Below are 25,153 nucleotides of genomic sequence, written 5' to 3' on the forward strand. Positions count from 1 at the left end.
TTCTAAGCAATGTACATAATTAAAATTTATAACTCTTAGGGGAACAATACATGCAACGTAGACTTGATATACAGGACATATGCTACGAAAGGGGAAAAAGGGGTAAGAAATACAATGGTTGATAGGAAATGAGACAAAATAGGGGATAAAACAGGGAGGGTTAAAGCATAAGGATTGAGATAGATCAGAGGTCAGAGTTTAATAGGGCAATCCTAATCTAGCGAGCTAACAGTCAAAAGCATCTTTTAAAAGAAAGCATTTTAACTTGCTCTTAAATCTGTCTGTAAGATGCTCTTCCCTTAAGTGAATGGGGAGGGGATTCCACATTTGAGGTGCCGTGACAGAGAAAATGAATTGTCGACATATGTTGTTGATAATTTTAAGAGAGGGGACAGTTAGTAAGTGTTGGTCATTGGATCTAAGCATTCTGGCTGGGGCATAAGGGATCAAAAGTCTGTCACTGAAGGCCAGGGCTTTATAAAGGGGAGACTTGAGAGTTAACTGGCATATTTTATATATCAAACTGCCCTGTATTTTGTAAAATTCAGATGTTAATGATATACACTAATGTGTTAAGCTTATTATCTTGAAGAAAAGGGCAATAGCTTTAAAATGAAATTACACGGGGGATAAGGATGGGTCAGAAAGCACCATAAAATGTTAACACTGGTCTCCCGTGCATCGACTGATCACAGTCTTACATTACCATCAGGCATCATGAAGGAGGTGAACATGTAGAGTTTGCTTTTATTTTTGCAGATCTTTTTAGTTTCCCTGGTAACACTGCTTAATAACACAGTAATGACAATACAGTTCTTATGCAGTGCCTTTGTCTGAAGCACTTGCCAAAAATAGAGCAGAATTATTACCCAGTTACAGTTTGTTCTCATTTTATCCAACTTGTTAGGATGAATGACTTAACTATGTTGTCATTTTTTTAATGTTTCAGCATCTGAAAACTTGGCTAATCTCAAAAATGTAAAACTCTCTACCCTCTTTATAACCACTAACTCTTATTATGTTTTTCTTCCTTATATTAAAGTTCCTGTAAACTGTAACAAATTCTATCTTTATGGAAAGGATGCGGTATATGAACTTAAGGTTTAGTTTAGATAGTTTAGTTTAGATGCCATATATAGTAGAGCTATCCTTAAGCTTGTATTCCATTGACTACAAAGTTCATCGTGGTCAACAGTGTTAGCCATGCTCATTTTCTATAGAAAATAAATTTCTGCCTGGTGGAAATGTGTATATGAAATGCATACACATAATCCAAAAAGAAAATAAACTCATAGATGTTCCCCCACTCCACGAGTCCCTTTGTCATTTCTTATTCCTTACCAGCTTAGCATCCACTAGACCTGAATTATTCTGTTAGCACAGAACAATGGGTCAGTAGGAAGAAGTAAACTATCCTCCTGTTGTCTTGGCACTTTTTAGCAGGAAGGTTGATGAAAGAGCGGCACCAGGAAAGGGAAGGATACATTGGAGAAATCTAGGGGATGCAGCAGTGCTGTTTTAGAGGTATATTATGGCATTAGGAGAAGGCCAAGGACATGGTCTTATCCCCTCTCTCATTAGTAAACTGCTAATATACCAAATTAGGGCTGTAGTGATCGGAAATGACGCAGAAAAGGAAAGGCCCTGCCGGGGCTGGCCGCAAACAGCCTGTTTCCAGCACTGCCTCTGTTAACCTGGCCGCCGCTGCTGCTTTGGGTGAGGGAGGGAGGTAGGGTTGGTGGGTCAGTACCACTGCTGCTTCAAGGGAGAGAGGGGGATTGGTGGGTCAGGAATAATTGTGATTTTACTGTAGTACAGAACAAGAATCAACAAAAACCCTTTCTTCCTGCCCCCTCAAAAATATCCCCTCCACTATTGAGAAAACTAAACAAGCCAGATGTACTACAGAGTGCTATATAGAAGATGCATGCTAACAGAATACCTTGGACACACATAAATAGCACAAATGCCAAATAAGTAAATTTAAGCCAAAATTCCAGAAAGCCACACTTTGCATGTAGTTTCTTCTGCTCGAGTCCTTCTTCCTGATGTAACCTCCTGTTTTAACGAAAACAGGAAGTTGCATCGGAAGATGGACCAGGCAGATGGGAAGGCCCCAGAGCAGAATGTATATTGGCAAGTGCTGAAACTAAATATGGTATGCATAGGGTAGGGAGGGAGACAGAGATGTTGGACCTGTGGTAATCATGGGGGGGGGGGTTGTTTTGTTTTTTTAATGTGGGAACAAGACTTTTTACAGCTCCCATGGGGTGGTAAAAAGTTTTTTGCTCCTGTAAGTGCAGTCTTTTTTTTTTCTTTTTACTGCAGGTCCCCGTGTTGTTCTCTGAGTTGCTAAGTTCAACATCAACCTTTTTCATATAGTGTGAATGGCTGCAGACTGGAGCATAATGTTTGACGTTCAAGAAGCATAGTGCAAGCATAAATATTTTGAAGTCTGGGCTCTTGCTTTCCCTTAGCAACTAACTAGATTTTGTAGATTTGTACAAGTGTTCAATGTAGTTGCTCTTTTCTTAAAATGATTGTAATAAGTCAGACCTGTCCAATGACATGCCAAGACAAATGGGAGCTGGGTCATAGTTCAGACACTGGCCATTAAGAAAAATATCAAAATGGTTGCTTCTTGTTTGTATTGTAAAGAGGTAAAATGTATCACTAGCCTGCGGAAATACAAATGCAGGTTTTGGAAATCTAGAATACATAGACTACTTAATCCACATGATAAAAATTATAAAGAGGCCTCTCAGTCTATATTTGAGAAAAATTACCACTAGAGTAGATGGGTGGCAAATTTTAAAAAGGAGACGCATTAGAAAGAGAGATGTGGCTTTATTATAGCTTCCTAGTATAGAGTCTTCAGTGAATAACTTGTTCAAAGAGAAAATAAAGACAAAAGCTAAACCACATCCACTCCTACAGAGGGCTTTACAAATGTAGGTGGAACAAATTCCCATTCTTAAGCAATATTTTTTTCTAAAAATGCAACAAATTTCAACTACTTACAACTTCTAACTAGACAAATTAGCACAGCCGAATGTTCTTATTTGAATTTGGTTCATGTCTCTCTTCATTGGTAGTGTAAAACAAATTAAATTAAGGTACAGTTAAGTACTTCCCTGTCCTAGGAGAAACACAAAGGAAGAAAAATCTTTAGGGGATAATTTTGTAAAGGCATTTTCACATATATATGCTGCTTCTAAAATTATCTCCTGTGTAGAAGTATGCACAGTGGCTAGAACCCAGGTACTTATGTGACTCGGGAGTAAGCATGTTTGGGGGTAGAGTTTGGGCAGAGCACGGGTCATGGCGTGGTTTATATGCATATTTTGTAAAATACATCTAAACATTTATGTTGCTTGTGTTAATGGTTTCATTTTTAGTTATAGTTTCTGCAACTTTTTGAGAGTAAGACTAATGGACATCTATGTGCCTTTATAAATAGGTTCCTACATGATCTCCCAACCTAGGCACATATTATAAATTAATGACCTATTTACTAAAAAGTAGTCATACCTGTGCCAGAGGAGGTAAAGTGGCTTGCCTAAGGTCACAAGGGATGTCTTGAAAGGGTCTGAAGCCTGGTTTCCTGATTCTTGCTGCTTGACTATTTTTTTTTTTTTATTACTTTTTTCATTCAAGAAGCACAAGAAGGAAAATGACGACAAAATGTGGTCCATGACAAAAATCTGATTGTGTTGTAAACCATTCCCAGTTCTCAAAAGGTGCAGTGAAAACATTGGCATAAATATCTTGGACTCTTCAGCAATGAGTTTCGTATGTGTTTCTTCCTTGCATCCCTTATCCTTTAGCTGTGTGAAAAGAAAATGAAATTGCACAGTACAGTTGCTGTCATTGTCAAAATTTTAAAAGGGGGGGGGAAAACTTTTACTTGCTAAGAATCCATTCCAATGAAATCAGTCCTCAAGCAAGTTGGAACAGTGCACATTTATAGGTTGATAAAATAGTACATTTTGGAAACTCATACATAATTGTTCGGGACTGGATGTGAAAGACCGGTAAAAGGTGGATCATTGGGGTGAGAGGGGTGTATTTGTGTAATATTTGGACAAATAGATGGAATCTCCCCAGTAGGTGTTATTACTTGGGAGAAACACATCTAAAAATGTTAGATGCAAAATTTACTTTTAGGCTTCTTTCCATTCTTACTTTTAAAGAAAGGAACTGTGTTTCAGGGAGCATAAAATTACTTAATAAGCATGCCACCATCTCCTCACACTGTTCATTACTTCAGCTTTGTCCCACTGCTCCATCGTATCAATATGTGGGCTTTCTATTCTCCATATAAGTGTTTGGTTCACAAACAACTGTTGCAGTTAGATTAGGGACTGCTGCGCTTCTCAGCGAGAGACTAAAGTAAAAGGAGTTCTACTTTGTTCTCTCTCAAGCTATAGGCAGCACAACCACCATGGCACATAGCATGCCCTGCACAGCCCCCCCCTTCCCAAACCAGGGCTCTGCTTGTATCCTTGGTAACCTGTGGAAAGAATACATTTCCAGTGCACTACAAAAAAATTGGATCGCTGGAAAATACTTTCTCCATTTCCAATAGCAGTCAGTTTCCCATGGTGATGGAAACTCACTCAAAGCACTGTTCAAGGAATACGCTGTTTGTATTCTGAGACCACAGAACTAAAGAGCTCTCCGTTCTGCTTCAACTCTCCCATATTTATACCATTTTCTTCTGGAAAGTTACTAGGAAACCTTGCATTCTTTAAAGCAGCCTGGCAGTGAAAAACTAAAGCATGAAATAATATATCTCTTATGAAGACCCAGGGATCATAAGGGATCAAACTCCTTTTACCCTGTTCTTGTTGTGAAAGCATAAACTCCTCCCCATGCTGAGATTAGCAATGTTTGTGCAAAATGTTTCTCAGTACCTCTTTCAAGCCAAAGGAAACCCTTATCTCTGCTGTCACAGCTGAGCAAAACTCCCCTTGGCAAGTAGGAGAGATAATTACAGTATTTTTTTGCTCCATAAGACGCACCTGACCATAAGACGCCCCTAGATTTAGAGGAGGAAAACAAGAAAAAAACATTCTGAACCAAATTCTCCCTGCCAGGCTCTGTACCCTGTCGTCATTCCCCCTCTGGTGGTCTAGTGGTAGGCTGGGACAGGGCAGGCAGGCCTAGTGACAGGCAGGTCCCATACCCCCCACGTAACCCCCCCCCCCCCCAGTACCTTAAATCATCCCCCCACATACCCCCAGTAAGTTTTTAATTATCCCCCTTGTACTTTTTAATTATCCCCCTTGCACCTTTTTAATCATCCCCTTGTACCTTTTTAATCATCCCCCTTGTACTTTTTTAGTCATACACCCCTCCCCCTGTATCTTTTTTTTTTTTTTAAACCCCGTACCTTTTTTAAGTTCTTTCTTTCCTCCCTCGACAGCTCCTTACTATTTCCAGGCAGCAGGCACACGATTGAGGAGCGCGGTGGTCAGGGCCAAGTTTTACACACTCCCGCTTGGGCCCGCGCCGCTTTCCGAATGGCTGCCGGCAGTTCTCGTGAGTCCCTTGAGAACTGCAGCCAGCCATTCGGAAAGTAGCAAGGGCCCAAGCGGGAGCGTGTAAAGCTTGGCCCTGACCGCTGCACTCCTCAATCGTGCGCCTGCTGCCAGGAAATAGAGTCGTACGCTGGACCACCAGGCTTGGAAAAAGGTTTGGCAGCGACGGCAACAACAGTAGCGGGGTGGGGTTGTTTAAAAAAAAAAAAAAAAGGTAGTGCAGCTGCAGTGCGGGGGTTTCTTTTGGAATTGTACCGGGGGGGGGGGGGGGGGTGGCGAGCGGTGCTGAAAGGTAGTGCGGCTGTGGTGGGGGGGAGTAGTTTGTAATTGTACTGGGAGGGTGGCAAGCGGTGCTGAAAGGTGGTATGGGGGGTATTTTGCAATTGTATGGGGGGCCAGCAGTTGGTGTTTAACAAGGTGGCACGGGGGGGGGGGTGTTGCAGCTGTGCGGGGTATTCAAATTTTCACCTTCGCTTCATAAGACGCACTGAGATTTCCACCCACATTTGGGTGAAAAAAAAGTGCGTCTTAGGGAACAAAAAATATGGTACACCTAATTTTGAAATTACCTCAGACTTGGCAACGGAACACAATTTGCTATCTCTGACTGGGTTTGGTTATCTAGAAATAAACTACACATACTACTAGTAATCATTTCTATGGTGCTACTAGATGTATACAGTGCTGTACACATTATGTGCTGGTACTTTCTCTGTCCCTAATGGGCTCACAATCTAAGTCTTGGTTCCTGGGGCAATGGTTAAGTGACTTGCCCAGGGTCACAAGGAACTGCAGTGGGAATTGAACCCAGTTCCCAACAATCACAGTCTGCTGCACTAACCATTAGGCTACTCCTCCGTATCCCAAACAGCCTTTTTTCGGCTAATACACAGTAATGGAAAAGACAGTTTATGAGAAAATCTGTATTTAGTTTAGCAGTACATTCTTAATTAACTCTTACTGTCCAATTCTCTTTAAAGCTTTAAATAATTTTATTGCAGCTAGGTTACACTTAATGTATTTCAAACCCACATAACACAGAAGGTTGTTTTCCCAGCTCAATTAAAATGATGAAAAGGAGTAATCAAGGAACAATTCCAACAAAATCAAACTTTAGATCACATGCAAGTAACTGCATTGACACAATAGGGTGTGCAGGTGAAATCTATGTTCAGGGAGGAAATATATGTAACTGTGTACTTTTGTTATTACCCCCATTCCTTCTTAAAACAAATATTGTGAAACCAAAGTACAGAGCAAGTGCATTTTTTCCCTGTTAAAGCTAGGCGAATGTCCATATCCTTGTCTCTGAGGGTCACGTTGAAGTAATCAGTGACTTCACAGTTATTCTGTTGTTTGAATAATCTTACATAAGTGTCTGAGGCCATTAGAGGACATTTGTGGTACTGCTGGGTGCTTCTAAAATATTCAAGATGGCAAAAAGTAATAGATTATGATTATGAAGGTATAGCCATTATTATTGGGGATGCACAAGGAAGGTGACCACCCTAAGTGCTAAACTTTAGAGCAGCATATTACAAACTTTTTAAGCTGCTGGTGCACTAATGTTGGGGCTGCAGCTGAAGGGCACCTGGAAATGTGTGTATGTCGGCGCCTCTCCTCCTCGCTGACATCCCGGAGCACACAGTTTGTAATACACTGCTTTAGAGGAAGAGTGTGCATAGCACCTTTTGAGTTAATCTAAATTTGAACACATGAGTTGAACGTGAAGGGAACACAGAAAACTACTCTTGTGCATGGTGACATTTGTCCATGGAGCCTGCATTTATTGTTGCAGAAATCACCAGCACCATAGTGGAGGAGTGGCCTAGTGGTTAGGGCTGTAGGCTCAGCACCCTGAGGTTGCAGGTTCAAGTCAGCGCTACTCCTTGTGTTTCTGGGCAAGTCACTGTATACTCCATTGCCCCAGGTACGTTAGTCAGATTGTGCGGATAGCATAGATGATTTTAAGAAAGATTTGGACAATTTCCTGGAGGAAAAAGTCCATAGTCTGTTATTGAGAAAGACAGGGGGGAAGCCACTACTTGCCCTGGATCAGTAGCATGGAATGTTGCTACTCCTTGGGTTTTGGCCAGGAACTAGTTACTGACTGCAGCCAATCAGAGAGAGGCGCAGGACCAGGCAGGAAGCGCAAAGATTGTGCTCCTACATTGTGTGTTGCTCTGCAAAGAGGCAGCAGTCCAGCAGGAGACCGCGCTGGACCACTGCCACTTAAAAAAGGTACCGGGGGAGGGGGGCCACTGTGTATTCAATACATAATTCCTTTTTTGTGGTGGAAAAAGTGCATCTTATGGTCCGAAAAATATGGTAATTCATGAAAAGTGTTGCATATCCAAGGTTAGTGCAAGATGGGTTCTTAGAATTCTGACATGTCAGAAGGCTACAAGGCTCCAGTGCTATCGGGAGAACTTGGAGATTCTCCATGAAGACTAAGTTAATTTTTTTTTCATCACAGAGATCCTGAGTCCAAAATGGAGTCAATGTAGTAGAAGCACAAGTCATCCCCCACCCCAAAAAAGTTCAAGACAGAAAAAATCTGCAAGCAAAGTCAGGGCAACTGTTTTCTGGGGTGATGAAGGACTTTTGCTTCTGGATTTTATGTCACTCAAAGACAACCATAACTAGGGAGAGTTACGGCAACACAATGATTGCTTTGTGCCACAATCAAGGAGAAAAGATGAGAAAAACTCACAGCCGGCGATCTTCTTCTTCACAATAATGCACCGACGCACATGTCATGGCATTCAAGAATGTGGGTTTCAGCAGCTGAACCATCCACCCTACAGTCCTGACCTGGCTCACTCAAATTATTTCCTGTTTTGAAGAAATCCTCTTCATGGAAAGCAGTTTTCAAGAGATGAAGATGTGAAAGAAGCTGCGACGTCCTGGTTTGAAGGTCAAAGAGAAAAATTCTTTTCAAAGGTGTTAGTCATTGCAGGATACGTGGATGAAGTGTATGGAGCTATCGGGGGACTATACTGAAAAATAAAACACAAATTATTTGAAAACTTCCCCCCCCAATACTGAGGTAGATAAATTATTGAATGCCCCTTGTACATGCTTCCTCCATAAGCTATTAAAACTAAACAAGTTCTACATTCATAGAACCCCCTGCCCCCGCCCCCCCAGGCCACACACACACAACAGGTTCACAGTAAGAAAACTTTCCCATAAAACTCACCATACAGAAATATTTCTGATCATAGCTACACAGGTTTGGATGGGTTGGAGTGAAACTTAGATGACTGGCTTCACTAGTGAGAGAATAAGGCATGCTTGTATGGCCTGTGCCCTGGAAATGTCAAGGACAAATCAAGATCAAGTATGCATGTGTAGTATCATGTCATATAGCTTTATGCTATAGATTTATCTTGTTTGGGCAGACTGGATAGACTATTCAAATCTTTATCTGTCATCTACTTTGTTACTCAGGATTTTACTTTTGTCCATGAAAAGTTGGATGTGTGGTTCTAAAAAAAAAGTTAAGTTAGGAAACAAAATATCACATTATATTTTTTTATGTTTTATAGTAAGTGAAATACAGTTCTCATTTTTGCACTCATTTTAGTTGTTGAATCCAACAACTAAAATGCATGATGAGTATTCACTGCAGAGCTGCCAAAGAGGAAGATTTTAGGCCAGTCCTGGATCTTTAACACACATTAGGACCTGCAGCGCTGATTTTACAGGCCGATGCTCAAACCCAAATGTGGGTGCCGGAAAATACCATGGGAACAATGCAGGGAAAAACTTCCCAATACTCATGCAAATTATATGGAGACAACAAAGCTGCTTCTTTATTTGGCTCCTGCCCTGCTCCCTCCCTGAAGATTAAAAAAAAAGGTGGGAGCAATTTGTATGGAAGCGGGATGCTACAGGAAACCAGTCGGGGCCCTATTCTGGTGGATGGCTGACTGTAAGTACTTACCCAGCATATCGCTCCTTAGGGATCAATTTGTTTCTTCATGGCATCAAATCTGCCTGAAGAGCTGGTACCATTTGGTTGATTTCCCGAAATCCATTTTGTTGCAGCTGCAGTAGCACCATCGGGCCTTCCTCATGACCGCAGGTTCACACGTTTTTTCTCAGCTGGAGGGCTGTGGTTCAGGAGGGCAGGCAGACTTCTGAGGGATGGCATTTTCTATGGCCAAGTCAATGAAGGTGCTGGTTCTGCTATGGGAAGCGACGAGCAACATTAAGTGCCTGCAGGCCCAGACCCATATGGTGTGGAAGTTGGGGCACTTGCATTGGGTGCAGGTGCAAATTCAGCAGAGGACTCGGAGAGAAACCTTTCCCTTTCACCTGACGTGGTTTTGGAAGGATATCAAGCTGGGGTGTGCAGATGCTTAAAGGGACAAGTGGCTCAAGTACCTTTTTCCTCGGAGTTTATACTGGACAAATAACCAAAGGTACCAATGTTTTTTTCTGTCTCTGTCTCTCTGTCTCTGTCTCTCTCTGTCTATACTTCAGACAAACTATGAAAGACTTTGACCACTGCCTCTGTTGTTATATTCTCACAACTCACCCACCTCCCCTGGTTGGCTTCTTAGCTGGCTTACTGAACTGAGGAGCCGTACACCTACATTGGGTGGGAAAGCACTCGCGCATGCGCGGTGTGGGCTATCGCAAACTTTCTAAATTTCTTAGTGGTGATACACTTTTGAAGTGTCTGTACCGGGGCTCCGTGGATGACATCACCCACATGTGAGAATATCTGCCTGCTGTCCCTGGATAACACGTATTATGGTAAGTAACTGCTTTCTCTGTCAGAGCTATCAAGAGTTGTTAGTTACAGGAGAGTTAACAGCTTGGAAGTTTTGTGGATGAAATGGAAAAATGACAGGACAGCTTGAAAGGGCCAAGTGCCCTAGTGATTTTAATTTCCAACTTAAAAAACCCTCTAGATCCAATGGACTTCCAATGGGCTCTCCAAGGGGCTCGCTAAGGGGTGCTTTCCTTCTGCTTGCTGGCCAGAAATAGTAGAAGGGATGATTTCACAGAGAGGCATCGGTCAAAGCACCCAAAACTCCTCCCATTTCTTAGCCTCAGATAGAGTTCCACAGCAGCTCTTGAAGAAATTGGTAGGAAAAAAACTCCCTTTAGGTGGAAAAAAAAGCAGGATCCCCGATTCAGAAACAAGCACTCTCCCCAGCGACTAGCTTCTAACCAGTTAAAAATAGTAGAACGGCTGATGTCACAAAGGAGCATCAGTCACAGCACCCAAAGCTCCTACCACTTCCTAGCCTCAGGCAGCGTTCCACAGAAGCTGATGAAGAAATCGGTAGGAGAAAGAGTTCCACCAGTGGCATCACCAGTTTTATAATCTGTGGTGCTCTCTGGAACAAGCCAGTATTTTTCTCTACCTTCTATCAGGTAGTAAGTTGTGTTGTAGAGTTCTGTCCCTGGCCTTTCTCCCCACTCTGATGGCCGTGACCACACAATGTGATCGAGTTAATGGCCACGCCCATGTCACAGTCTTAAGATCATACCTGACTGAGCTCAGAGCTTGGCTTTGCTTCTCTCTCTTGCACTCTTTGGTGCCACTGGTTGAGGCTTTGGCTTGATGTCCATTTGCCCTTCTTAAATTTTCCCAAAATTGCCCTGGACAACTCCTGTCACTTTAAGGAAAAAAAAAAGAAAAGAGAAGCATAATCTTGAACAAGGAAATCCCCTACCTGGAGGTTGAGAGATTTTCCCATATTTAAGGGGGTTTCCCTTAATTGTAACCCTTGAAATCTTTTGATGTAGGAGCCAGATCCCTGCCTAAGGCAAGTTCAGGCAGTGTATTGGGCTTGTGTTTGCCTGACATGTGACTGTATGCAGGAACCAGCAGCCTGTTCTGTGTGCACATAGTTCAAAGGGCTGTTTCCAACTTCAGAAGTGTGTGTGTGGGGGGGGAGGGGGGCTTTGGAATCAATGTGTTCTCTCCCCCTCATCTTTATTTTCATCAATTGTTGAAATCGTATCTGTTTTCAAATTTTTGTTATGATACATTGGCAACTTTACTGCTGAATGTAATTATTCTTGTAATTCTGGACTTCTTGTTAACCTGCTCAGAACTTAATTTTAATGATAAAGTGAGTTGTACATAAGAACATAAGAATTACCCGCTGCTGGGTCAGACCAGTGGTCCATCATGCCCAGCAGTCCACTCACATGGCGGCCCTCTGGTCAAAGACCAGCGCCCTAACTGAGACTAGCCCTACCAGCGCACGTTCTTGTTCAGCAGGAACTTGTCTAACTTTGTCTTGAATCCCTGGAGGGTGTTTTCCCCTATGACAGATTCTGGAAGAGCGTTCCAGTTTTCTACCACTCTCTGGTTTTCTACCACTTTCTTATTTTTGTACGGAATCTATCTCCTTTCAACTTTTAGAGAGTGCCCTCTCGTTCTCCCTACCTTGTAGAAGGTGAACAACCTGTCCTTATCTACTAAGTCTATCCCCTTCAGTACCTTGAATGTTTTGATCATATCCCCTCTCAATCTCCTCTGTTCGAGGGAGAAGAGGCCCCGTACGGCAGCTCCTCCAACCCCTTAACCATCTTAGTCGTTCTTCTCTGGACCCTTTCGAGTAGTACCGTGTCCTTCATGTACAGCGACCAGTGCTATACGCAATACTCCAGGTGAGGGCGCACCATGGCCCGGTACAGCGGCATGATAACCTTCTCCGATCTGTTCATGATCCACTTCTTTATCATTCCTTGCATTCTATTCGCCCTTTTCGCCGCCGCACATTGCATGGACGGCTTCATCGACTTGTCAATCAGAACTCCCAAGTCCTTTTCCTGGGAGGTCTCTCCAAGTTCTGCCTCGGACATCCTGTATTCATGCATGAGATTTTTTTTGTTACCAACATGCATCACTTTACATTTATCCACGTTGAACCTCATCTGCCATGTCGATGCCCATTCCTCGAGCCTGATTATGTCACGTTGCAGATCTTCACAATCCCCCCTGCATCTTCACTATGAATAACTTCGTATCATCCTCAAATTTAATCATATCGCTCGTTGTACCTATGTCCAGATCGTTTATAAAGATGTTGAAGAGCATGGGTCCAAGCACCGAGCCCTGCGGTACCCTACTGTTGATGCTCTTCCAGTCTGAGTATTGTCCATTTACCCACAGTCTCTGTTTCCTATGCTCCAGCCAGTTTTTAATCCACGTGAGTATTTCACCCTCGATTCCATGGCTCGCAATTTTCCGAAGTAGTCGTTCATGCGGAACCTTGTCGAACGCCTTCTGAAAGTCCAGATATACAATGTTGACCGGGTCGCCCTTGTCTATCTGTCTGTTTACTCCCTCGAAGAAGTGCAGCAAGTTTGTCAAACAAGATCTGCCTTAGCTGAAACCATGCCCGTGTCTGTCAAGGTGATCAGTGATGGCGGTCCTTTATCAGCGCCTCTACCATCTTTCCCTGTACCGAGGTCAGACTCACCGGTCTGTAGTTTCCCGGGTCTTCCCTCAAACCTTTTTTGAAGATTGGTGTAACATTCGCCACCTTCCAGTCCTCTGGAATCTTTCCCGATAACAATCGACAGATTGGCTATTAGTTGAAGCAGTTCAGCTATGGTCCCTTTCAGTTCCTTGATGATCCTCGGATGGATGCCATCCCGTCCCGGGGATTTATCGCTCTCAAGCCTATCAATCTGCCTGCATACCTTTTCTAGACTGACTGTTAACCCTGTCAGTTTCCTGTTTTCACTCCCAGCATATAGCTTAATGGGTTCCGGTATGCTGTGTATATCCTCTTCGGTAAATACAGATGCAAAAAACATGTTCATGTCTTTTGGTGATTGCTTTGTCCTCCTTTAGCGCTCCCTTTATTCCTTGGTCATCCAATGGTCCTTTGCGGGTCGTTTCCCTTTAATATATTGAAAGAACAGCTTGAAGTTATTTGCCTCATTAGTTATTTTGTCCTCATAGTCTCTTTTGGCCCCTTTTACCGCCTTATGGCACCTGTAAATACCCATCATCATCATTATGACAAGGAAAGTGAAATTTAGTTTTATTTGTTAATTTTCTTTGTCCCCTGGTAGTCCAGCCCAGAACCTGCCCTTGGAACACTGTGGCTCTCTAGGATTCTTCAAGTTCTCTGCTGTCTTCTATGCTCTGTTTTTATTGTAACATTAACATTCATGTCTGCAGTGATTAAAAGGGATATTTGGGGTGTAAATTATTGGAACCTAATTTTGCTTTGGAAGTAGCATACTGGATAGTTTGTGTACTGGCCCTTATGTGAGGTCACTGGAATAATTCAGTATCTCTACCTCCATCTGCTGGTAGAAAAAGATCACAACATACTTATCTGAACTGAATGGAAGGAAATTTTACAGGTACAACTAAATTTGCCCCTTTAAAACACTTGGAGGTTCTTTTACAAAAGTGTGCTGCTGAGCAGTGCATGCTAAATGCCAAACCACCCATTCTATCTCTGTGAGCGGCTTGGCATTTAGCATGTGGTGTTTGGCAGCGCACCTTCATAAAAGCCCTCTTTACAGATTTGTGCTAAAATGTTAGCTACTAGGTTAACAACTACAATAACTAAATTAGTGGGTGACCATCTTGGTTTTGTTTGAAGTGGGAATGCAATGATGTTTTGCAGAGATTGCCCACTGTCTTAGGTACTATACATGCGGGAAAGATAAGCGGCAAAGACAGTGAGTTTTGATTTTGAAAAAGTATTTGGTCTTGTGAGCTTTATAGTAAACTGCATTCAAATACTTTACCAAGATCCAAGATTGGGGATCTTGGTAAATGAATTGTTTTCTGAAAGTTTCTATTTATATATGTAGCTATTAGAGTGGGTATTACTAAAAGATCAGGAGATTTAGGAGGTTGCAGTGGGAGATTGTGAATTAAGAATAGCTTAGATCAGGTGATGGTAGACCAGTATAACAAATTTTTAATAAACATAAATATTAACAATTATATATGACCTTCCTGCAGCATTACTTAGCTTTTATACCATTTAGGTGATTTTGCAGCTATTTCATCCTTTAAAGTTAATCCAGAAAAATTTTCAGAATTGAGTTTTCAAGAGGGGACAGGGAGTTTTCCTGTTGCAGTATGCAGAGGAGTCCTTTTAGATACCTAGGTGTGACAATACTTTGGCACTAGAGGGTGGTCCATCAGATGATGGAAAAAAATTCAACCTTATCAGAACATGCCTTCACAAGGCTGAATATGTTCTGCCTCATGCAGAAAGATATGCTTAAAATTTGAAGTAGTTTGGAACAAATTTAGAGGTTGCTCATGGTCATACAATATCTTCATTATGTGTCTGGCTATTCATAACAGTGTGGTAATGTAGTTAAGAAACTGTTACAGTAGACTCTTATCTGGCACCCATGGGAATTGGTAGATGCCGGATAAATGTAGTTACTATTAAAAATAGGCCAGACTTAATACTGTACTATACCCCATACCATACCCTCCTGGTCTGAGTCACTCTCTCTTCCTCTCTATCATCCCCCTACCCCCCACTTGTAGGACCAGCATCTTACATCCTTCCCACCCTCCTTTCTAGTCTGGGTCACTTTCGCTCTCCCCCACACATTTATAGGTCCAGCATCCATCCATCTCCACTCCCCTGTCCTTCACCATACAGGTCCCCTGCCCTTCACCATGCAAGTCCCTTCTTCCACCCACACACACACACCCAACCCCAGCAGGGCTTTTTCTCTGCCATGTTGGAAGTGACATGGCCTGTCCAGTTCATATCTTCCAATCAAAATGGGATGTTCTTCAATTGGCTCCCAGTTCAAGTGTGCTAATGTTGTATTTTAAAGTTTATATGGGATCTTTCCCCATTACTTACCCTTTCTTTTAATTCTCAACAACCTCTTTCTACTAGAGGAATACAGAAATTTAAATTAGTATTCCCTTCTATTAGAGGTATTCAAACTTTAGGTAGGCTTTCACACTCCATGGCATTTGCCTTGGTAAAAATTTGGAATGACCTCCCTTCAGAAATTAGACTCCTCTCTCCTTTGACGTGTTTTAGAAAAACCTTGAAGACGTATCTGTATAAGAAATTTTTAGCTGACAAATAAGGGTTTGTAATGGATGAACTTCCTGTCCAATTACTGTTTTCCTATGTTCTTCTGAGTTAATTTTGTTAACCGGTTCGAGTCCCTTTTGGGAATGACCCAGTATATAAGATTAAGGATTGGATTGATTATGTACTTTGAAAGAGGCAGCTCATCTGGCCATGTTCATGGTCCTGGAAATTTGGCAGCATGCAAGAATACCACATCAGTAAATAGACTCAGGGATTCGCATATTGATGCAGCTTTATGATGAACTAGTATTTTAGCCCGTTACATTAACGGGTGCTAGAATATGTGTCTGTCTGTCTGTCTTTATTTCTGTCTCTCTCTCCCTCCCACTGTCTTTCTTTCTGTCTGTCTCTGTCCCTGGCCCCCTTTGTCTGTCTGTCTTTCTGTGTATCTCCCTGCCCCTGTGTCTTTCTTCTTTTCTTTCTGTCTCCCTTCCTCCCGCTGTCTGTCTGTCTTTCTATCTATCTGTCTCTCTCCCTGCCTCCTATGGAGCAGCATTTCCCTCCCACCACTTCCCTGTGCAGCAGCCAAAGCAGCATCCCTCCCCCTCCATTCCCCTCCCCCCACACCACTTCCCTGAATTGCATTGAATTTTGACGTCATAACAGCTCTCTTCACCCAAATTCAAAGTGCGTGGATTGCTCTGCCCACGGTATGACATCTCTTCCTCCCATTTTCCCGAGTCTCACCGTCCGCGGCCCGACTTCTCTTCCTCATTCTCAAACGCCCCATCCCCACGTCCGACCTACAAACCTGTCTCTGAAGTTTCCAACACCATCCAAAAGTTTGCTTCTCTAACGTCCCGCTCCCTCCGCCGCAACTTCTTTCCATGTGCCGCATCCCGCCCTGCCGGAAACAGGAAGTTGTGGCAAAGGAAGCGAAACGTAGCCGCTGGAAAGCTATTCGCCTCAGCGGACAGCCGCAGGGAAGGCTCACCGCCCCAGCTCCATCCCCGTCCGCATCCTGGTCCAGGCCTCTCACGCTTTCTCAGCGGCCCGGCTCGCTCGGTTTTTGTTGGTTTTTTTTTTACGTGGCCGCTCCGCTTCTTGCATTCGGCAGCTTTCCGCCGACAGCCGCCTGCCTCAAAGCCCTCCTCCCTACCCTACCCTAGCATGGCCACTGCGCCTTGAGATTGCCCTGGTCTCGGGGCGGGCGAGGACGGCCCCTTGCCCAGCAATGCTGCTTCTGTCCATCCCCGCCAGTGACGTACTAAGCGCGCATGCGCACTCGTGCCGCAACACCCCAACAGAAAAGGGATCAGGGAACATGCGGCGCAAGTGCGAATGCTCGGCTAGCATTTTATTATTTAAGATATGAGAAGCTAGAAAAGAACCGGCACAGATACAACGAATGTGGTTTTGTGAATCAAGAAGCCTTCAAAGAATGTCTCATCCATCTTTTTGATGTCGCCACTAGTGATGAAAATCGAAGAAGACAGACAATTTCTAATCGTGCGAAGGCAAGATTTTTCATCATACATCATGGCCGGCAATTGGCACTATACTTGCAGAGGAGGAGGACAAAGAGTGTGTGAAAAATATTTAGTAAGATTGCAGCCAAAGTAGAAGCAGAAAATGCTACCTCTGACTAGTGGATTATCTTTTTTCCAAGAATATTGTTGAATTTGACTCTGGCTAGTGTTCAAATTCAGATGCTGATTGTGTTAATTTGCCAGACAGGGATACCACATTTTTCATTAGTGCTATTGCCAAAGCACTTGGCTATGATGTAAATGAAATGGCATTGTCAAGAAGCTTACTCCAACGTTCATGGTGCAAGAACTGTGAAGAGGCAGCCACTCTGAGTGATGAATTCTTGACAAAACAGAAACTCCATTACTGCTGCATTGGGATGGAAGACGACTCCTGGACATTACTAGAAGAAAATAAATGGTTGACAGAATTGTAGTATTTGTCACTGGCAATGGAGAAAAGAATAAGGAATGGAACCTATACCACTGTTTGCCCTGGATTGGTAGCATGGAATGTTGCTACTATTTGGGTTTTTGCCATGTAATTCTGACTTGGATTGGCCTCCACGAAGACAAGATACTGGGCTATTGGTCTGACCCAGTAAGGCTATTCTTATGATGTTAGGTTCACCATTGGAATATTAATATCTAATGGTAGAGGTTTTTCTTTGAGTATAAATGCCTGAAAGATATGCCAAGAGGGAAAAATAAGCAACTCTCGCATCACATCCTAAACTAGTGATTCTTCTGCCACGACTGAAGATGATACCTAAATCTAAAGTCCAGATTGTGTTGTAACTCATTTAAAAATGTGTGGGGGTGAGAGAGCGGGTGCTTTCAAGAACATCCATTGAGGCTGACAGTTTGGCATTTAGTTCCACCACGTTACTCTTTCAGCTAACAATAAATTACAGATGTGCCAAACTATGACTGGTAAAGTACTCAGCTGTTGCTCAGATTTACAGATGTTTTGTGTTGCACTGCACATAAATCTTCATATGAAATCTGAAGAATTGCCTCCGATTTCAAACTTTAAATTTAGAAGCATCTCTTAACATATGCCTTGCCTTTACTGTAATGTTTCTGAGCATCTGAAATAGTAATATCCTTATTGTATATTGTCAATTATGTCTAGTACTCTATATTTTTCTTGCAAGGACAATTAAGATTCATTTTGATGAAATTCAAGTGGATTGGCTCACAAAGTGGCATAACTACATAAAAGGATTATAGGGGTGTGTGTGCATGTGGTTGGTTGTTGTTTTTTTTATCAAGGTTAATTTAGAGATTTAGAATAGCCTTACTGGGTCAGACCAATAGTCCAACTAGTCCAGTATCCCGTCTTCGTGGAGGCCAATCCAAGTCACAATTACCTGGCAGAAACCCAAATAGTAGCAGCATTCCATGCTACCATCTTGTGTCCGTCTCAAACAGCAGACTATGGACTTTTCTTCCAGGAACTTGTCCAAACCTTTTTTAAACCAAGCTACATTAACCGCTCTTACCAAATCCTCTAGCAACGTGTTCCAGAACTTAACTATTCTCTGAGTGAAAAAATATTTCCTCCTATTGGTTATAAAAGTATTAATCTGTAACTTCGAGTGTCCCCTAACCTTTGTAAATCTTGATGCAGTAAAAAATCAATTCACTTGTACCCGTTCTACTCCATTCAGGATTTTATAGACTTCAATCATATCTCCTCTCAGCCGTCTCTTTTCCAAGCTGAACCTTTTTAGTCTTTCTTCATACGAGAAGAGTTCCATTCCAACTTTTTCCAGTGCCTCTATATCTTTTTTTTGAGATGAGACCAGAACTGAATGCAATACTCGAGGTGAGGTTGTACCATTGAGTGATACAGAGGCATTATAACATTCTTATTGTTAACCATCACTTTTCTAATAATTACCAGCATCCTGTTTGTCTTCTTGGCCACCACTGCACATTGGGCGGAAGGCTTCAGCGTATTGTCTACAATGACACCCAGATCCTTTTCTTGAGCACTGACCCCCAAGGTGGTCCCTAGCATTCAATAACTAAGATTTGGATTATTCTTCCCAATGTGCATCACTTTGAATTTGTCCACATTAAATTTCATCTGCCATGTGGATGACCAGTCTTCCAATTTTCTAAGGTCTTTCTGCAGTTTTTCACAGTCTGCATGCGTTTTAACAACTTTGAACAATTTAGCGTCATCTGCAAATTTAAGTACCTCGCTCGTAGTTCCAATTTCTAGATCATTTACAAATAAGTTAAATAGCACCAGTCCCAGCACAGAGCCCTGCGGCACACCACTATTTACCCTCCTCCACTGAGAAAAATGGCTATTCAACCCTACCCTCTGTTTTCTGTCCAATAACCAGTTCTTAATCCACAATTGAATATTGCCTCCTATCCCATGACTCTTTAATTTTCTCAGGAGCCTCTTATGAGGAACTTTGTCAAAAGCCTTCTGGAAATCTAGATACACTACATCAACCAGCTTGCCTTTATCCACATGTTTATTCTCACCTTCAAAGAAGTCAAGCAAATTAGTGAGGCAAGATCTCCCTTGGCTGAACCCATGCCGACTCTGTCTCATTAAATCATGTTTGTCTACATAAGAACATAAGAAGTTGCCTCCGCTGGGTCAGACCAGGGGTCCATCGCGCCCAGCTGTCCGCTGCCGCGGCGGCCCATCAGGTCCATGACCTGTAAGTGATCCTTTGTCTGAAACCTTTCAATCCCCATTTTTCTTCTATCTATACCCTTCCATAATCCTATCTCTACCTCTATCTATATCCCTCAATCCCTGTAACCTTCGGGAACCTGTCCAATCCCTCTTTGAATCCCCTTACTGTACTCTGACCTATCACATCCTCTGAAAGCGCATTCCAGGTGTCTACTACCCTCTGAGTGAAGAAAAATTTCCTAGCATTGGTTCTAAACCTGTCCCCTTTCAATTTCTCTGAGTGCCCCCTTGTTCTTGTAGTTCCACAATTTTATTTTTTTATAATTATTTCCACTATTTTGTGCAGCACTGAGGTCAGGCTTAACCATCTATAATTTCCCAAATCTCCCCTAATACACACATCTGTTCCCATTTAAAAATAAAAAGCTGCTTGTTCAGCGTTTTTTTAATACTACCGGCACCTTCAGAACTGTCGGAGATTTCGTAGCATTAAAAACCAGCACTTCATTTTGTGCATCATCTGGGCATCGATCAGAGTACTCATTTTAATACTGATGAGCTCATTTTAATCTATTTACATATGAATTATCGGAGGCTGCTACAAACCATGGAAAGGAACGCAATTAGCCATTTTGGGCATTGATAGCTGAAATACTTTAATGCTAAACTGGTTTAGCGTCAGTCGTTAAACACGATGAGCTTTGAGTATATGGGCTGAGTCAGACCCCAAGGAGAGGAAGAGAATATATCTTGAGGCAGTACAGATCACCATCTCTTCCTATTTCCTAGATTGGCTGGGAAATGGAGATTGACAGAATGAAAATCAATAGGGAAGAGCAGGATTGAATGAGTCAGTGGGGAAAAGGTGAGCAGAGAATTCAGCTGATAAAGTGGAGGGGATAAAAGAAGGGCTCTAGCGGACCAACTAAGTGTGGTGAGGGAATGAGAGAATATTGGTGCATGAGGTAGTAAAAGGAGTGATAGGGTAAAAGCCGGCTCTGTGTGTGTTGGAGAAAAAGGAGATGGGAAGTCTGGCCAGGAAGAAGAGCGGTGAAAGGCAATTATGCTGGGTGGGTATGTGTGTGAGACAGAATATTTGTACCAGTAGAATGTACAAGATGGAGTGCAATAAAACTTCCTATAACTAATTAAAAACAACATTTTTTTAAAAAATACCGAATCAAATCCACTTCTGTATTTTGTTTAATGTTGTATTTGCAGTATATCAAAAAATTGAACTTTGAAACTTACACACTAACAGTACCAGCAGCCTATATAAGCAACGATGGAGGAGCGACTAGACTTGGGGAGGGGGAGATAAGGAGCTGCTGAACATGCATTAACATTTTTAATGCATGTTAAACATTTACTGTGTTAATAGCATTATTAACACATTAAGTCCCGGATTCTCGATCTGGTGCCACCGATCACATGTTAATCGCGCATCGGTGTCTGGTTCTGAATTGAGCTGATGCGAAAGATAGGCATTGGAAATATAAACCAGGGTTTTCCAGGTCTACATTTCTAGCACCTTTCTTCACATGAATCGTAGACACTTTAGCCTGTTGAATGCCATTTCTGGCATTGGCCATGCCTACTTAAGCGTTCAGCGGCCTATAGCATCTACATGGGTGCAAATCTGATGCCAGTTTTCTAGGCACTAGTATGCGCCTCAAATCTCAGTTAAAAACTACGTCTGGACAGTGCTTTTAATGAAGGGTAAGGAGCCTACCGGCACCTAGAAAATTGGCCCTAATACAAATATTAGAAGTTTGTGGAACACTAGATGCAACATTACAGTATCCCAATGTTTACAAATATTACATGTAAATCTAATATATTTCTGGAAAAAGTATACATGCTTGCCTGGAACTTTCTGTCTCAACATAGGTATCAATAAAATATTTTATAAAAGCTTTGCCTGCTTGTATGTTTATTTTATTAAATTTGTAGAATCTTTGTTCTTCAATATGATCTACCATATTCCTATAAACAAAGACTGTAGTGTAGAGCATAACCTTTCATAGATATAAAACTTCTCCAAAAGGTCGCTTACCTCTCATCTCTGTGGCAGGAAGTTCCTGAGGTTAGACTTTCTAAAGATCAAAAAATGAAATATGTGCTAGCTGTAACTATTCAAAAAGTCTGATGGGTGAACTGTAGATTGTGATTTTCACCACGTGGAGAAACCACTAATTCACTAGGGATTCTAGCACAAAAAAGCTATCTATTTTAATGTGTTGAAATTGAGATGTTGATTAACAGGTTTCAAAATATCTAGCATATGACTTAACCACATCAGGGACTATTGTGGCCCCCATTTCTGTCACATTTGGTGGAATACAAAATATCTCAGAATAGATAACAGCCAAGATACATGGAAGGCTGAATCATTTTGAAGAAGGGTGGAGACCATATCAGTGATGGAAGGAGATGAGTCCAGTTGTAATTTTCTGCGTGGTATATATGGAAAATATACCTTATATACTCGAATATAAGTCAAACCCCCATTTTCCCCCCCAAAAGGAGGAAAAATGGTTGACTCAAATATAAGTCGGGTGGCTTAATATTCAAGTGTTCTGCCCTGTCAGGCTCTGCACCCAGCCTTCTTCCCTCCTTTCCATGTCAGGCTCTGCACCCAGCCCTCTTCCCTCCCTCCTTCCCTTCCCTGTCAGGTCTGCACCCAGCCCTCTTCCCTCCCTCCCTTCCCTGTTCTCTCCTCTGCCAATCCCTGGTGGTCCAGAGGTGCAGTGGGCAGGAGTGAGCTTTACGCACTCCTGCCCTGCTTCTAACCTGGTCGGTTGTGGCTGCTGAAAGATCCAGTTTCTTCTGCCATTGAGCAGCAAAGAGCAGGAGCGTGCTTTGCTAATTCGTGGGAGCCAGTCAAGAAGCCACTCAGCGCTAAGCAGGTATGCCAAAGCGTGCCCCTGCTCGTTGCCACTCAGTGGCAGAAGAAACAGAAACCTGCGGCAGCCACCACCGACCAGGTTAGCAGCGGAGCAGGAGCGCAGAAAGCTTGCTCCTGCCCACTACACCTCTGAACCACCAGGGATCGGCGGAGGAGGTACGAGGACAGGGTGCAGAGCCTGGCATAGCCTGCAATAATTCTGGGAGGGGGTGCTGGCCCAAATATAAACTGCGACCCCCATTTTTGGGCCCCAAAATCCCGATTTATATTCGAGTATATACAGTAACTGTGTAGCTGCTCTTAACATAGTAACAGCCCATATTTTTTTGTATAAGAATATGTGGGAGATGTTGGGGTAGAGGGAGAATGGGGTTGGAAAAGTTTGTTCCTGTTGCTTTCATTTTATTGGATTGAGATCTTGGAGGGTTGTTTGTTGTTGTTTTTTTGGAGTGGGGTTACCAGTTTTATGGTTATTTAAAACCTTATCAGATTTTCAGTAAGAAGTTGAAACTTTTGCTATTTATTAGTTTGTTTTTGTGTCCAACTTCAATCCTTTCTGTGCTTTCCTTACTTAAGGGAAACAGCAAGAGCTGGAAGCAGAGCACAATATATATGTGGAAGCTGATCATGATCTTCATGCAGCCAACGGGAGATCAGTTCAGCCCCCAATGGAGAGACCTGGAGAGAGGAGAGGAGCTGAGATGAAGAAACTCTATGGTGAAGATGCTGCAAAGATCCAGGCAATGGAAACAGCCATGCAGCTGAACTTTGACAGGAACTGTGACAAAAAACAGCCAAAATACTGGCCTGTTATTCCTATGAAACTGTGAGGTATTGCTTTCCTGCCAGAAGATTTACAGCCTGCAACTCTCTAAGCAAACACATACATTAAGCAAATAGTGCATCCCTTTATGTATCAGAATGGTTTGTGAGGATAATTTGTATTAGTTTTCTGCTATTTAATATCTGCCCCACAGAAAAAAATAACATTTTTAGCCTTGTATTTTTTATCCAGATTAGTTGGGTAGTCATTGCAGCAATGAGACCTTGGGCCAGGAACCATACACCATGACGTATGGAATTCTATACCTTGGGGTCTGAATCTGGACTACCCTTCCCAATATTAAGAGGCTGTGAATGCTGTTTTTGGGGCTTCCCTGGCTCTAGCTAACCCAAGCTGTGGAAGACCTGATCCAGGAAGTCACACCTAAGAATCTTCCATATGACAGCAGCATACAGTGTTGCCTCTAAGACAGCATGGTAACACAGAAGAAAATAATTTTATGCTCGCTTGGCCATTTTTTTAAAAACTACATGTTTGAGTGCTACCCTTGTTTTTCATTCACATAATATGAAAATTAGTTTGAGATGTTGTCAGAATGGGATAGTTTTGATTTTGTTTTATGTAGTAGTCTGATGGAGTTCTCACTTTTGACCAACCAACCTTAGTATGCAGGACTAGCAATGACACTTTTCTGTTCCCAAAAGTAACAACCTAAGGTCTTATTTCTTCTTTTTAAGGTCTATGTACTGTTGGTCTCCTAACATTTCCTAGTTTGTATTATCTGATTCCCTTACGTTTAATTAAACTTCATTTTATAAACTAGATTCATGTGTGACAAGAGTTGTAGTCAAGCTGTGTGAACACAGTATGAATTGATAAGTAGAGAATTATGCAATTTATTGATAGAATTCATAATTCTAGGGCCTGTAATCTAAATAGCCAATAGATAATTATACCATTGTGTTTTTAGATTCTGCTGGTCAATGGAGGAGTCCTGTCCATTGGAATTTACAAGATCAATGTTCATATTGTCATCAGCACACACTGGGCAAGGTGTCCAGGCTTACTGGGACAAGATTTGAACACTTGTGAGCCGCGAGAGGCTGCACAAGGAAAGGCAAACCCTTGCTTGAAATAAGAATTTTGCCACAAGTTAGGAAAGTTTTATAGCAAATCCGGACTGGATTTTATTATGCTGCATAGCATTAAACAAACAAAAAGAAAACCAAAACAACCTTTCTGACAGGATACCAACTTTAAATGCAGTCTTCAAAAATCAAACTTAGTTTCAGCAAGATATTTTAAAGTCCAAACTTCTTTCAGTAAAATAAAGACAAAATAAATTGTAGTACCTTTTCCTTAGGCAGCCTGGGTATTGGCCTTGGAGACACATACTTCCATTGGTAGAACTTCAGAGACTGGTTCACTTTCCAATTCCATGGCTTGTGAAATTTCCATGCATTCAGGAGACAAAACAGAATCAGCTTCCTCAATTTCCATACCTTCTGGGCTTTGAAGTTCCTGCAGAGCTCCTAGTCCTGAGCTAGACTGCCAGAGCTGTTCTTGTGACCGGTCTCCTGCTCTCCCGTTCTCTCTCTGTCTTTCTAACTGTTCAGCTCTACATTTAAGGAGCTTACAGCCCCGCCCAACCTTCCCAGGAGAAACGCATTTCCTGTCCCCAGCTTTGGGAAGGTGAGGG

The 25,153-nt window shown here is 42.3% G+C and overlaps 1 protein-coding gene across 2 annotated transcripts in view; it reads left to right on the forward strand.

The window, feature by feature from the left end:
• The window catches only part of GEMIN8 (gem nuclear organelle associated protein 8), a 45,011-nt gene extending 20,733 nt beyond the window's left edge, over positions 1–24,278 (forward strand). For both annotated transcript variants that reach the window (XM_033949418.1, XM_033949417.1), the window contains exon 3: positions 23,247–24,278. In XM_033949418.1, coding sequence (XP_033805309.1) covers positions 23,247–23,500 — 254 coding nt within the window. In that variant the 3' untranslated portion in view covers positions 23,501–24,278. The remainder of the gene's footprint in view (positions 1–23,246) is intronic.
• Positions 24,279–25,153: the final 875 nt, after the last annotated feature.

Source organism: Geotrypetes seraphini, chromosome 6 (assembly GCF_902459505.1).
Source record: "Geotrypetes seraphini chromosome 6, aGeoSer1.1, whole genome shotgun sequence".
Lineage (NCBI taxonomy): Eukaryota > Metazoa > Chordata > Amphibia > Gymnophiona > Dermophiidae > Geotrypetes > Geotrypetes seraphini.